The sequence below is a fragment of the Thyridium curvatum genome (genome assembly GCF_004353045.1).
Source record: "Thyridium curvatum strain D216 chromosome Unknown NODE_12_length_601061_cov_81.036774, whole genome shotgun sequence".
In the NCBI taxonomy this organism is placed as follows: Eukaryota; Fungi; Ascomycota; class Sordariomycetes; order Thyridiales; family Thyridiaceae; genus Thyridium; species Thyridium curvatum.
The window spans coordinates 121,643-135,199 of NW_022156767.1; the positions used below are offsets into that span (position 1 = coordinate 121,643).

The window sequence follows — 13,557 nt, forward strand, 5'->3', positions numbered from 1 at the left end:
TAAGGGACGAGGCTGAGAGGACTGGGGTGAAGGTGCCAAGTAAAGGCGGTAATCGTAACGCAGAGAAGCCTAGGTATGTATGTCCGGCGCGGGCGAAGCTTTTCACATCCATAGAGATAAGTAGGCAGACTGTTAATCCAACATCCCTCGCTAAGCCCGATAGGGTATGTGGGAGTGCGTCTGCGTGAACCCCCACCTGGTTGCGGCAAGCAGTGGGAAGTTGGCGATTGACATACATTGGACATGATTGTTACTGAACACTCTGTTGACCCCGAAATGGAGAAGGCAAAGATGCAAAAGGCATGAGTTGATAAACATGTTATCCCAACATTAAGCTCCCATTCGGTAGATAAATCACTCCTCAGGCATCGTTCTCATCTCCGCGGAACCGCTTCCCCTTGAGCAGCCACGGCATATCATCCGTCACGCCCTTGATCTCGTTCCCGCACCACTCGTTCTTCCCGCCCGCCGCCAGCGCCTTGCTGTACCCTCCCTCGGGCACGTCGTTGCCCTCGCCGGCGCCCTCCCCCCACAGGTACAGCGGGTCGACGGTGCCCAGGTTGATCGAGTAGTAGTCGCCGCCGGACCGGCCCTCCTGCGTCCAGTAGATCTGGCTGCCGCAGCCGGCGCAGAAGCCGCGCTTGCCCGTCGCCGAGGCCTTGTAGTGCCGGAGGAGGTCGTCGGTTCTGTCGCCGACGAAGCGGAAGGTGCTGCCGGTCGAGGCCGGGCCGACGCCGTGCCAGGGCATGAAGAAGCTGCCCGTCTGGCGGCGGCACTGGGTGCACTGGCAGGAGCCGGACTGTGGTGGTATAAATGTTAGCATGCCGTTGGAGATTCTCTAGATAAAGTATATGCAGCTTACGCGCTTGAGAAAGTCGTGCTTGTCGACATCAAAATCGACGCGATATCTCAGCCCGCCGCAGAGGCAGCCGCCCTCGATGAATTTGGGCTTGGGAAAGTCTTCGTTGGTGGACATTGTGAGAAGCAGATGTCTGTTGAGAGGGTGTTTTGTACAGTCAAACGAGAGGACATGAAGTGAGTACAGCTGTCATACCAGAACAGTATTGCTTATTTCAGTCGTATACGTCTGATTTATGGCCCAAATACCGAGAGCTTGCTCTTTCGCCTCATGTAAACCCCGCGCCCTTCGCTCGACAATGACGATCGAGTGTGTCGCAATTCTCCAGCTTCCTCGTTGTGGTAGGCTACCTCCCGAACTGGAGTGCCTTAGTTCCCGTTTTTAGCGTGCTCGGCGCCCTGTTCAGTGGCTTGCTGGGTGGAAGCTTGCTGGAGCTGGCCTATGACATCAGCCCCTGGAGAGACTGGACGCTGGATGGATGAATTGTTGATGCAAGCTGACAGCTCGAGCTCTCAAAGCCGGCATAGCTTGGCTCGGCATGTTGCCACGAAAGTCACAACGGATCTCAGTACGAAAAGTAGGGAAGGTCAAAGGTACCGCGGTGCATCGGATATGATTTGCGCTTCGACACATTAAGCATCACGCCCTTCACCAAGCAGCAGCAAGTACCAGCAGCGAGAAGCAATGCGTCGTCCCAAACAGGAGAGCCAATATCTTGACATATGGCGATTCTCATCCTTGAACCACCATCACAGAAAACGCCGATCCTTCCTTCCACACAGCCCCTTTCCCCCGTCCCTCCTCACAATTCCCAATCAATCAAAACCCCCGATCACCAACCGGCTTGCTCTTGCCCGTCACATCCAGGCCCATCTTGCCGCAGGGCCCCACCTCGGCGCGGAAGAAGTCCTTGAACAGCTCGTCAATGTCCTCGGGCTTGACGTGGCCCTCGGTCACGACGCGCAGCGTCTCCCCGCGGATCGCCTCCCAGATGCGGTTGAACACGAAGCCGTTGTACTGCACGTGCGGCGGCAGCACGATGGGCCGCAGCTGCACGCCCGCCATCTGCGCCTCGAGGAAGGGGAAGACCTCGGGCGCCGTGGCGCCCGAGGACATGAGCTCGACGAAGCGGTGGTAGGGCGACATGTAGTAGTAGTAGGTGCTCAGCAGGCGGTGCGGGCTGGCGACGCCGCCCTCGCCGACCATCTCGGCGGTGCGGTAGCTGCTCGAGTTGGACGCCAGCAGGCAGTCGTCCGGCACGAGGCGCTCGACCTCGCCCAGGATCTTGCGCTTGAGCGCCAGGTCCTCGGGCACGGCCTCGACGGCCATCCAGGGCCGCAGGTGCAGGTTGGTCGCGGACGCGCTCAGCGCCGCGGCCAGGTCGCCCGACACGGTGGTGACGTGGCCCGGGTGCGTGCCCTGCTCGACGCACCAGTCCGTCAGCTGGTCGCCGATGTACTCGACGGCCGACAGCAGGGCCGGCTCCGAGATGTCGTGCAGGACGACGGGGCGGCCCGTCGAGGCCCAGATGGTGGCCATCCGGCGGCCCAGGTTGCCCGCGCCGATGATGAGCACGGGTCGCTTCTCTGCCTCCTCCGGCGTGGGCGGCGTCCAGCTGACTGGCGTGGTGGATATCCGGCGGATGTTGGCGATGGGCGAGGTGAGCAGTGGTGAGGGGAGGTTAGGTAGGCGTGCCGATGCCGGAGCGCTGGATCGGGTGAGAGTAAAGGTCCTGCGAGGAGCTGTGTGTATCCTGGCGCGTTGTTGCAGAGCGGCCATCCTGGGAATGCGTATTACTCGAGTGGTGATAGCTGCAGAGACGACCCTCGCCGTCTGCAGAGCTGCGCCGGCCTCGAAGGCAGAGAGGCCCGTGGCGGCCAGCTGGCTGGACGCGATGGGCAGCATCATGATGAGTGCGAGCGTGATACAGGTAGGTTTGTGATATGGATCAATGCGAATAAATGTGGATGTTTTTCGTTTCCAAGGTACAAAATAATCTTCTAAGGCATGCAAGTCTGTATGATACTGGCTCGAGAGCACAATGGGAGGACCCGGATGTGTGTGCAGCGCAGTGTTTATGGCTCAGAAGCTGTCCTGTTTGGGTGTTTGGGGAAGAAGGTGGTCTGATTCCGGGGCATCAGATGAATGGGGTGCCGCCCCGCTGTAGAATACTTGGTGCACTAACACATCTTGGTGGAGGTTACGGGACTACGCGATAAGGGCGCTTGTCTTGCAGGCCAGAGTCCCGGTCCCCCGAGGCTTGGCATCTCAGCTCTGGCCCCGTTTCTCGGTTCCAGCCGGCCGTTGCCTTCACCTCACCTGTCACGTCACGCACTGCGCAGGCACGTAGGTAGGTAATACTGTCACACATCATCTGGAGACTTGCACTGGCACGCGATCTTCTGGGACTCCTGCGGAACTGCAGTGACGAATTCATGCATTGAAATAACTGACTCGGGCTCATCTATGCAGCGGTAGATCCCACCTCTGCGGTGGATGCTGGATTGTTGATCGTCGCCAGACTGCCCTCCTCGTATCCCGTCTCCCCATCGAGTACAACCTGTTCAAGAAGCAAGATAAATGTAGCTAGTAATTCATGGCGGTTGAAGTTGCAGTCGATCCGATTTTAGATCTCGAGCTCAGACTGGAGAACCAGATCGTGTCCCTCATCCTCCGACTGGTCAGCAGCCTGCTCCTCGACCTCGATCACCTCCTTGACCTCCTGCTTCTTAGCCGCCTTTCTGGCGCGCTTCTTGGGGGTCGCAGAGGCCTCGCCGTCGTCGTCCTTCTTGGCCTTGCGCTTCGGGGTGGCCTTGGCCTTCGGGGTAGCAGGGGCCGGGGCAGTTCCGTCGCCGTTGTCGGCCATCAGAGCCTTGAGCTTCTTGATAATGGGACCCGTGGAGACTCGTGCAGACTCCGGGGTAGAATAGCCACCATGATAGGCGAGCTTGTCCTTGTCGACCTGTTTGAGAGCAGAATCAAATATTAGCTCTGAACACTATCCAACCAGAAGGTGACGGCGACGATGGAGAGGGAAAGAAAATGGCATGAAATTGTGATGGAGATGGCGAAAGATGATCTACTTACCGCAAAATCTCCATCCTTGAGAGAGAGGAGGCAAGCAGTGGCGATCCTGAGCTCGTTCTCAGTCAGACCGTGGCGGTTCTTCTTGTCCACCTCGCCAGCGGCGGCGGCGGTGGCCTTCTTCGGAGTGGCAGACATCTCGGATTGGTTTGGGTGATGGAAGAACGATGATTATGTGATGAGGTTGTGAAGAATGAGGCTGCAGGATGGAAGAGAACAGTGCTGTTAGCTATTCTCAGGAGTGGTTAGAGAGAGCGTAGAGGGGGTTGGAAGTTCCAGGGTGGTAAGGAGGAAAGGGACAGCTGAAGGTGTGTGTGGTGTTGAGAGATGGAATAAGGTACGAGACTAAAGTCCAGTCACTTCAGGAGAATGACTACAAAGTGATTGTTGCCTGTTGTTAAAGTGACGAGAAAGTGATAGGAGCCTTGACTATGACGAGGAGATTGTTTTCTGATTTGCGAAAGGCAGCAGGAAGAGAGGAGAGGCGATCTCTGGATTGCCTGCAACTTGTTGTTTTTGGACTCATCCCATATCTGATAGAATCGCTGGCCACCACCAAAGTTTGCCAGCCATCAGAAGCTCTGCTGGAAATTGGTACAATCACATTGTTGAACCCACTCCCAAAACACCCCCTCACTTTGGTATTATTCTTTCTCTGGAATCTCACTCGCTGAGTTTACCTTCAGTAATCCTAGACATCAGCATGATTTTCAGCAGCACCTTGCCTGCCTTCAATCTCTTTGTTTGCACCCCACTAAACGCTGGCCCAAATTTCCCTTCTGATTCTGCATTATGGTTGAAGCCTCCGGCAGGAAGTCTCTGCATTCAGATGAGGGAATGTATTCATATCCCTCGAGTATTCATAGTCAGTCGCCAACTGTTCTGCCGGCCCCATCATGTCAGGAACCCATTGTGCCGTCCGTTCCCGCCGTACTGTCGTCTCATATCTGGCTGTCAGACACCGCGAGAAGTGGATGAGAAATCGCACCCACCTCCTCTGATCTTCATCCTGTTCGCCTTTTTATGCTCAACGGCCCGGTCTCCCTTACCGGTGTTTGCTCAGCACAAGCCCCTGCTTCCAACATGAAAGGTATCGCGCTCAGGGCCACTGTCCAAGGCACAGTCTTTTCACCGAAGACGACAGAGATATGCTCCTTCATTTGTCTCCCAGCTAACACACTGTAAAAACACAGCTCTGCCTTATCTCCAGTCCTGAATATGCGCAGGGCCGTATTGATCGACCCCTTTTTTGTCTTCCGGGCCACGATGCGGGCAAGTGGGGAGGGAGGGACTACGGCGTGTCGATGATGTAGCCATCGGAGGTGGACAGCATTCAGCCCTTCAATTTAGCGAGTGACTTTATCGAAGACTTTTGTGAAGTGCTTGAAATTGGAGCTGCCATCCAGACACTCGCGTGAAGACGATGCTGCGGACGAGTTTGCGAGCAGGAATGCAAGGCCGAGGATGGCTAACAGGTGGAGGCCAGCCGCGGTATTGACTCACTGAGGTGGAGGAACCGCATGCGAGACAAGGCAAGTCTGCCTCTCGCACCAACCGGAACACATCCCGGCACCGTCTATGTGCGTTTTGAAAGTTGAGATCTTTATTGAACATGGAATGAGTAGGGCTGTTGGTCTATCTTTACAACGAGATGTTACAAATGTTCCTCCGTCGCCCAAGGCAAGGTAAGTCATTCTCGACTTGTGGGTATCATAATAAAAGCACAGCTCGGGTGCCTAGTTTGAGCAGAAAGGGGCAGGATTTGCATGGGTGATGCGGGAGCAGAAGCAAGTGTCGACACCTCCGTCGGGTTGTGAGTTCCCCAGTGTCCCGTCCCCCGTTTTACTCCAAGATGCGCCTCGCGCCAGCGCCTAGCGGTCAACGTTAAACCGTGCATCGAGAGGCCACGGGTCTTTGGCCTTCGGATCACTAAAACAGAAAGTCAGCATGCTGTTCCATCATCGATCTCGCCCGTATAAACCCACTTCTTGTAATTGTACCCCACGGGGAACCATCTGGACACGAAGTCGCGCACCCACCGCCAGAACCACGAGTCGGCCATTGCGAGCTTTCCCGTGACCCACGCCACTGTTGCCATCTTCTTCGACCGCGGTACGCGTTCACGGGCGTAGGCTTCCAGAGCAGGGCGCAAGTCGTTCTGGTCGGCGGACGATTTGGAGTGCTCCAGCAGCTTGGCCGCAAGCACCGTGGCATCCTCGATGCCAAAGCCAGTTCCTGGTAACGGTTAGCAGTTGCGGAGACGATTGGACTGGACCAAACATACCTTGTCCGCTGCTCGGCAACATCAACCGCGCGGCGTCTCCGATCAACGCCACGTTCCCGTATTGAATCTCTTTAGCCTTCCACACTCGCTGTCGGAGCGGAGTTCGGATGATTTGTTCAGCGTTCTCCAGCAGATTCCCGATTGTTCCAGCAGCAGGGTGAAAGGCGTTCATGTGCTTCTGCAAGATTTCCACGCTGGAGTCGTGGGAATAGGCACTTGGGAGAATCGCCGACTCCCACGGAAACTTTCCTTCTGATTTGGGGGTGTCTACGACGGCTCTGGACGCCGGCGGCGCTTCCTTCTCTGGCAGGACGAGATCCCAACGGATCTTGTCGCCGGGGACAGGGGCGGATGCCAGCATTCCACGATCGAGCCAGATTCCGATGGTTGCCCTCGACGACACGTCCTTGTCGTATGGGAACCCCTTAGAGATACCATAGAAGCCAGTCTGGTGCATGAAATCGGGGAGCCACCGCTTCTCGGCCGTGGCAGGATCCCTCTTATCGAGAATGTACTTGCGCACCATGGAGTACCCGCCGTCAGCGCCGACAAGTAGATCGACGGTGAGATCCGACCCATCCTCAAAGTTGATCTTAGTCGCTCCCTTGTCTTGCTCCTCAAAGCCCTTGATCTTCTTGTCCCACATCGTCTCGCAGCCACGCTCCCTCGCCGCCTTGAGAAGCATGTCCCTGAGTGCACTGCGCTCGATGTTGATTGCGTCGGACTGGAGGCCGTGGCTCCATGTGGGATGGTCAATCGTTCCGTATTCATAATGGGGAGTACTCGAGGCAGTGGGCGACTTCCAGAAGCTGATGATATCTAGAGGTAGGCTGGCAGACTCGACAGCCTCGCGCAGGCCTAGGGCATAAAGCGGATGGAGTCCATTGGGGAAGACTGCGACTGCAGCGCCGAATGAGGCACTCTCTTTCTTCGCTTGGTCTTCTGATGACAAGGTGGACGGGTCTGGCGTCTTGTCCAGGAGGAGGGGGCGGTAGAGCGAGGCCAGCCGGGGGTGTGAGAGGAGCTGGAGAGCAAAGGCGGGACCCGCGATACCCGCCCCGATAATGCCAACGAGCTTTTGAGGGACCGAAGCAGCCATGTCTTTGGTTTTAGGGGTGACAGATCAACAAGAACATCGGCTTGGGTTGTTTCGTTACTTTATATCTTCACGACTCTCTTGTTCCTCGCTGTTCCAGGTGATTCCCTCTTGGAATGCGCCCTGTTGGGATTGGCCCAGCGAATCCGTGGACCCCACAAACGTCCCTGTAAGCTGATTGGCTCGCAATACGCGATACGGATACGGTTTTAGCGCGGTCTCACTGCCAATTGAAGCCAACCAGCCCTGAGCTCACCAAAGGCTTAGCATGACATGGATCCTTCCGCAAGTTGAAGAACCCCCTTGTGCAGTGGTAGGTAAGTTGACCCTGAAGAAGATAATGGCTGACGTAATGGCCCTGCACTTGGAAGCTGTTCGCATCTCATCCTGCCTCTGTGGGCACTTTGCCATATCACCGCTGCACATCTTTGAAGTCGTGAGGGATGTGCTCGACACATCTTACAAACAGTATCAATATACGTTTGCCTTAATAGCCATATTCCGCCGTTTCAGTGACTGTTGCTCTCATTGACCCATCTTCCTGCTGTGTGTGAGAGAGATCTTCCACTCTCCATCTGATGTTCTGTGACATGTTTGGTTTGCGATGGTAAGCCAAGGCAATACTTAGGAGTAGCATCTAGCTGTTTGGGCCTCATTTTCCAACGTAGTTGATTAGCTTTGGGCCTCAGAACTTCCTCAATTATTTTTCGGTCCCTCTAGGCGCCACTATTTATTCGATCTCCAGCCCTTTTTTCGCCGCAAAAGTCCATCCTCTGCGTGGTCCATCCAGTCCAGTCATCGACTCCTCACCCCCTCGAGTCACAAAGACTCCCTCTCTTTTTCCTCACTACATTCTCAGAGGAGAATCACCTTCACCTAATTTCTTGAGCTTGAAATCAGCCTCGACTGCTGGCCCAGTTCTTGTTTATCTTTTCGACCGTGAAAGTACCATCACAGCCTCCAAAATCCCACATCGCCCTGCATCCTGCAACACTTCTTTTCCCTCGCGCAACTCACCTGTCCCATATTGAGGGCACTACGAACTCATTGAGAAACATCACTTCCACATCGCAAATGAATCATTGAACAGCTGCCAACATGTCCCCCCGAACCTATGGCGGCTTGGTCAAGATCGAGTCGGATGCTGCCAACCAACGTGAAGCATTCATAGTTGGGCTCGACTTTGGCACCACGTAAGTCAATGCACAAAGGTTTCGCACATAGTGTAGATCATTAACAGATTTCAGATGCTCGGGAGTTGCCTATGCCTCGACCGGCAATCCTGACCTCATCCAGGTCGTGATTGGTTGGCCCGTCCACGACGGTCCCCGCAATACAGAGGGTGAGAAAACCGCAACGGCCATTCGATATGTCCGCTCCGGAAAGGTCACATCCATCCAATGGGGTGGCACCATTCACGATGATGAGGAAGCTCTTCGCTGGTTCAAGCTGCTGCTGGCAGAACTTGGCAACAAATATCGCAAGGCCGAACATATCCTGCACGTGGAGGACAAGATCGCACGGCTGAACAAACAGCCTGGGCAGGTAATCGCAGACTACCTCGGAAAGCTCTGGGAGAAGGCCATCGAATCCATCGACAATGAGGTTGGATCCTTTGAGAATGCTAGGCTCCATATCGTCATGACCATTCCCGCAATTTGGACTGGCCAGGCTCAGGATGCAATGGAAGCCGCCGCCAGACAAGCCGGGCTCCTCAAGAAGCCTGGCACCAAACTCAGCTTCATTTCTGAGCCGGAGGCCGCTGCCATGGCCACGTTGAGAGACGCGATGGGGAGAGCTGATCTTAGAGTACATCTTTCCCCTCTGACAATGTTTCCGCCCATGAAAAATGCTAACGTTTGTATGATTTAGGTTGGGGATTCTTTCATCGTCGTTGATTGCGGTGGCGGTACCACCGATCTCATCAGCTACAGGATACTGAAACTCGACCCTCTCACCGTGGAGGAGGTCGCTGAGGGTGCCGGTGATGTCTGTGGTGCGAGAGACTGCGATGCCAAATTCGAGGCCGTTCTCAAGCAGAAATTCGGCGAAGACTATTGGGAACGTCTCCCGAAGTCGAACCTCCGGGAGATCATCCGCGATCACTGGGAATTCGGCATGAAACGCATATACGGCCTGGATTCGACCAAGCCATTCTCCATCCCAGTACCGTGGGAGTGCTGGGGTGGTTCACAGAACCCCGTCGGCGACGACCTGCCTATCATCACATTCGAGCGACTTGAAATCGAGGACATCTTCGAGCCGACCTTTACAAAGATCTTGGAGCTGGTCACTGAACAGATCAAGCGCGTTCAGGGCAAGACTCGCACGCCACCGAAGTACATCATGCTGGTCGGTGGCTTTGGTCGCTGCGGACACCTCTTTGAGAGAATGAAGGAGCATGTGTCGACGACCAAGATCAAGGTGCTTCAAGCGAAGCACGCACTGCCGTAAGTTCGGCACCATATGTGGCGTCTTGAAATCCAACTGACATATAATCATAGATGGACTGCAGTTTGTCGAGGCGCAGTCATCCACGGACTGAATCAGCAAAAGACTTCGTCCAAGCAAAAGGTCGCGATCGAATCACGAATTGCCAGGGCCAGCTATGGCATCTGTCAGGACGAGGAACAAGGACGCGGTGCTATGAAGGACTTGGAGTATGATGAGCTGCTGGGGCGCAACATTGCCCGGAACCAAATGAAATGGCTTATACGCAAGGTCAGTAATTCCACTCCCGCCGGGGTTGTGCTTGTCGGCTGACACTTCCAAGGGCAATAAGCTCTCCACCAAGAAGGCCAGCCAGGGCAAATTCAGCATGTGTGTGGCCAAGGACGAGAGGCCGAGTAAGCACAAGATCTACACCTCCAACAAGAGCCCTCCGCCCAAGCGTCGTGATGCAAATGTCCAGGAATTCTGCGTGGTCAGGTTCGACCCGAAGAAGGCCCAAAAGATCATCAACTTTGATGACTTGGACCCCATGACTTCTGAGGATGGCGAGACTTTCTACAACTTGGAGTTCGAGTACGATATGACTTTTCACTGCGGAAAGTTCGAGTTTGCAGTCTTCTACAAAGGCGAAGTCATTGGCCGGGCCGGGGCGACGATGGAATACTAGGAAGAGATGCGGCTTTGATACCTGGGCGCAGGAAGACGGGTGGACTTTTTTGAGAGACGGATACCTGCAAGATACCTAAGGTATCGAGGAAGGGCAACATGCGATGTTTCAGCATGCAGAAACCTCCCAAGGGTGGACTGAGATTGATCTGGCGGCCCATGAACGACATCATTGATGGGAAGGCTTGCTTCCGTTTTACTCTAGCTATTCGTATGCACTGACTTTGATGAATTTGACATAATAAATCTCTGTATTCCCCCCAACTTATGCATGTATGGCTCCTCAAGCGGCATCATAGAAATATTTACTGGCCGTTGCCTGGCTCCATCCGAATCTTCACTCCAGAGCCCTCTCATCTCGTTTACTATTGTTCTGCTTGCCAAAATGGGCATGTCACCTGGACTAAATTTCTCACCCCAGTGACAAAGCTTTCCCCAGGATTCTCCCAACCAAGCGTCTCTTTTATTTGGGTCCGCTTTGTCCAGCAATCACAATCACCTTTCACCTCAGCAGCGTCTCAGAATCCGCTTACCCGAGAGTCTCGTCCCTCTCAACCTTGCCTCTCTGCTGCTCCCAACCTCGAGGATAAATACCTCCCACATCTCCGACTCAAACTTTGCTTCTATTCCATTCAGCACCTAGCACATCACGACAAGTCCGCAGCAACCGACAAAACATCGCCCAAAAGGCTTCCAGCCATGGGACGTCAAAATCCTCAGGTCGAGGACCAAGACAAGCTGAATACCAGACCGATGACTCGATCGATGAAGCGCGAGCACGACCAGGATGAAGATGAGCTTACGATGCCCACCTCCACATCATCAGCTTCATCCAAGCCTTCCACCAAACGACGACGCCCGGACACCACCCCTATCTCACTGAACAATGCTCTCTCTTCCTTCCAAACGGCGCAGTCCTCTTTCCAGGCAGCCCAGGTCACCTACTTAAAAGCGGGAGAGACTCTGGTCAAAGCTGCTCAGCAGGACGATCTAGAACAGCAGCTCAGACTAGCTAAGGAAGATCTCTCCAACCTCCAGAGGGCGAAGTCGGAACAGGAAAGGATGTTTCAGTCCGAAATCGAAGTTCTACGCGGACAGCTGAAAGACAGCAGCAAGATCTCCGTGAGCCAGAAATACCAGGTCACCGAAAGCACCATCGGCCCAAAATGGAACCAGCTCGCTGAGATGATTTGTCAATTCTCACGACAGCTCGACGCCGACGGAATTGACAAGTGTCTTGCCATGTGCCGGATTCTCATTCCTGATACTGATGAAATTCTGTGCAAGTTGCGTGTGGCAAGACGAGCTGTGATCGAGGCTGGCATCTGGAGATTCCTTGTCGAGGAAATTCTTAGACTTGGGTCTGCTCAATGGGCGAGTGCGATTGGAGACGAATTTGAAATGGCTATTCAGAAAGTCAAAGGTATATATATACGCCCGCCGATTCTGACCGATTCTGACTCTTTCTAGACGCTGGCTGGACGGGAAAGCAAGGAAATAGAAAGGCGCTCAATCGCTGGCGTGCCGAAACTGCGATCATGGTCGAGAAGCTCAACGATCGGGATGACAGTATCAAGGCCATCGTTGCCAAGCTTCTCAGAAGACTTTATCCCGACGATTCTGCGCCGGCAACATGTTGCAGCATCGAGGAAGATTTGCGAGGGATCATCAACGTTGCTTATGACTTGGACATGATGCTCCGTATGTCTCAGGCAGAATTCGTCGTGAAGTCTCGTGGAGCCCATCAGAAACTTTCAGGTTTCCCATTCAAGGACTTCCCTATGGTGGAGGAGCCCAATCTTCGCCAGTTCTCTGGTAGGGATGCCTCTGAGAGCCCCGGCATTGTCGATTTGATCATCAGGCCGGCTCTCTTCAAGTGTGGAAACTCCAGAGGAGAGGATTACCACGAGGAGAAGCGCATTGCTCCGATGCAAGTCCTGTGCGACATTGTTGATAGGCGAGAAGAGACGACTTCACCCAAACGGCCTGCGCTGGTCGTTGAGTTGTCCTCCAAGCCTCAGAGCAAGAATGCTACCGATGAGAGCATGGCGTCGATCGTCCAGAAGACCAGCAAGCAACACGAACTGCCAAGCAAGTCTCCCGAGTCTGAGCAGAGCGACACCATGGACAAGGATACTTCGGAAACGGAACAAGATGGAGCACAGTCTTTGCGAACGGCCCCAACCGCGCCATCGGAAGACGAGAACTTGTCGAGCCAGGAGACTGCACTCAGCGCACAGGTAGACTCTACAATTCCGACATCTAGATCGAGTGTCGCTGACGAGGCTCAAGTCAAGATCTCAGGAGACCGAGATAACATCGCCAGCACCGAAGGCAGAAGTGCGAATTCGCCCAAAGACTCCTCCAGAGAAGCTAGCGATGCGTCATCGGCAACAGCTCACGCCCAAGGAAGCCAAGACGAAGATGAAGAGCAAGAGGAAGCACGACTCTCGAGGTCACGGATCTCGAAGACAATCGCGCCAGAACAAGCCAACCCGGAGATCCAGAACATCCAAACAGGCCCAGGAAACGACGAGCAGCCCATTTCAAAATCTCAACCAGGAAATGGGGCGCGAAAATCCAAAGAAGTCCAACCGGGCAGAGAGACGCGCACACCTACGAATGAACAGACCGCTGGAGAGCAGCGTGGCATAGATGGTGCATTCCAGGGAATGTCGGGTGCCGACGGTGATATCAGCATGGGGTCGGATGGGGAGCTAAGGCAGATGATTGCTGAAGAAATTGACGGCTACAGCGGCGAGTCGAAGCACTGGCAGCATGGGGACATAGAGTAATCGGGTATAGCTCCATGGTGAGGATATTGCGCATGGCTGTTTAGGTGGAGATGATAACAGTCACCTTCAAACTCGCGGTGGAGAGGTTATCTCCAAATTTGTCACGATACCGATATTGCAGTAGCCTTGGAGAAGTCTAGATTAGGAAGAATCACAAGACTTGCCGCGAGACATGCTCTGAGAACTTTGTCCACTTGCAACGTCATCGTGGTGGTCCTGGGATTTGTAAGATACCAGAATCATGACAAACGACGTTCTTACTAAATTGCACGCGAAATGCCCTCTCAAAGTTGTTTCCAGGCAGAGCGTCAGTTCCGGCCAC

The 13,557-nt window shown here is 54.4% G+C and overlaps 6 protein-coding genes across 6 annotated transcripts; 2 read left to right on the forward strand and 4 right to left on the reverse strand.

Annotated features, from left to right (window-relative positions):
- Positions 1-361: 361 nt before the first annotated feature.
- On the reverse strand, positions 362-976 carry E0L32_002839 (uncharacterized protein; the record flags this gene model as incomplete). The annotated part of the gene is made up of 2 exons (XM_031137072.1): positions 362-799; positions 863-976. The coding sequence occupies 2 exons, from the start codon at positions 974-976 to the stop codon at positions 362-364; spliced, it is 552 nt and encodes a 183-aa protein (XP_030999449.1).
- Positions 977-1,678: 702 nt separating this feature from the next.
- E0L32_002840 (uncharacterized protein) lies at positions 1,679-2,767 on the reverse strand (the record flags this gene model as incomplete). The annotated part of the gene is made up of 1 exon (XM_031137074.1): positions 1,679-2,767. One exon carries the CDS (start codon positions 2,765-2,767, stop codon positions 1,679-1,681), a length of 1,089 nt encoding a protein of 362 aa, XP_030999450.1.
- Positions 2,768-3,485: 718 nt separating this feature from the next.
- On the reverse strand, positions 3,486-4,081 carry E0L32_002841 (uncharacterized protein; the record flags this gene model as incomplete). The annotated part of the gene is made up of 2 exons (XM_031137075.1): positions 3,486-3,821; positions 3,947-4,081. The coding sequence occupies 2 exons, from the start codon at positions 4,079-4,081 to the stop codon at positions 3,486-3,488; spliced, it is 471 nt and encodes a 156-aa protein (XP_030999451.1).
- Positions 4,082-5,814: 1,733 nt separating this feature from the next.
- Positions 5,815-7,326, reverse strand: E0L32_002842 (uncharacterized protein; the record flags this gene model as incomplete). The annotated part of the gene is made up of 3 exons (XM_031137076.1): positions 5,815-5,872; positions 5,929-6,178; positions 6,228-7,326. The coding sequence occupies 3 exons, from the start codon at positions 7,324-7,326 to the stop codon at positions 5,815-5,817; spliced, it is 1,407 nt and encodes a 468-aa protein (XP_030999452.1).
- Positions 7,327-8,421: 1,095 nt separating this feature from the next.
- E0L32_002843 (uncharacterized protein) lies at positions 8,422-10,441 on the forward strand (the record flags this gene model as incomplete). The annotated part of the gene is made up of 5 exons (XM_031137077.1): positions 8,422-8,516; positions 8,571-9,132; positions 9,196-9,773; positions 9,828-10,044; positions 10,097-10,441. 5 exons carry the CDS (start codon positions 8,422-8,424, stop codon positions 10,439-10,441), a joined length of 1,797 nt encoding a protein of 598 aa, XP_030999453.1.
- A 98-nt stretch (positions 10,442-10,539) lies between these two features.
- Positions 10,540-13,235, forward strand: E0L32_002844 (uncharacterized protein; the record flags this gene model as incomplete). Its single annotated transcript, XM_031137078.1, has 3 exons — positions 10,540-10,651; positions 10,862-11,863; positions 11,911-13,235. The coding sequence occupies 3 exons, from the start codon at positions 10,540-10,542 to the stop codon at positions 13,233-13,235; spliced, it is 2,439 nt and encodes an 812-aa protein (XP_030999454.1).
- Positions 13,236-13,557: the final 322 nt, after the last annotated feature.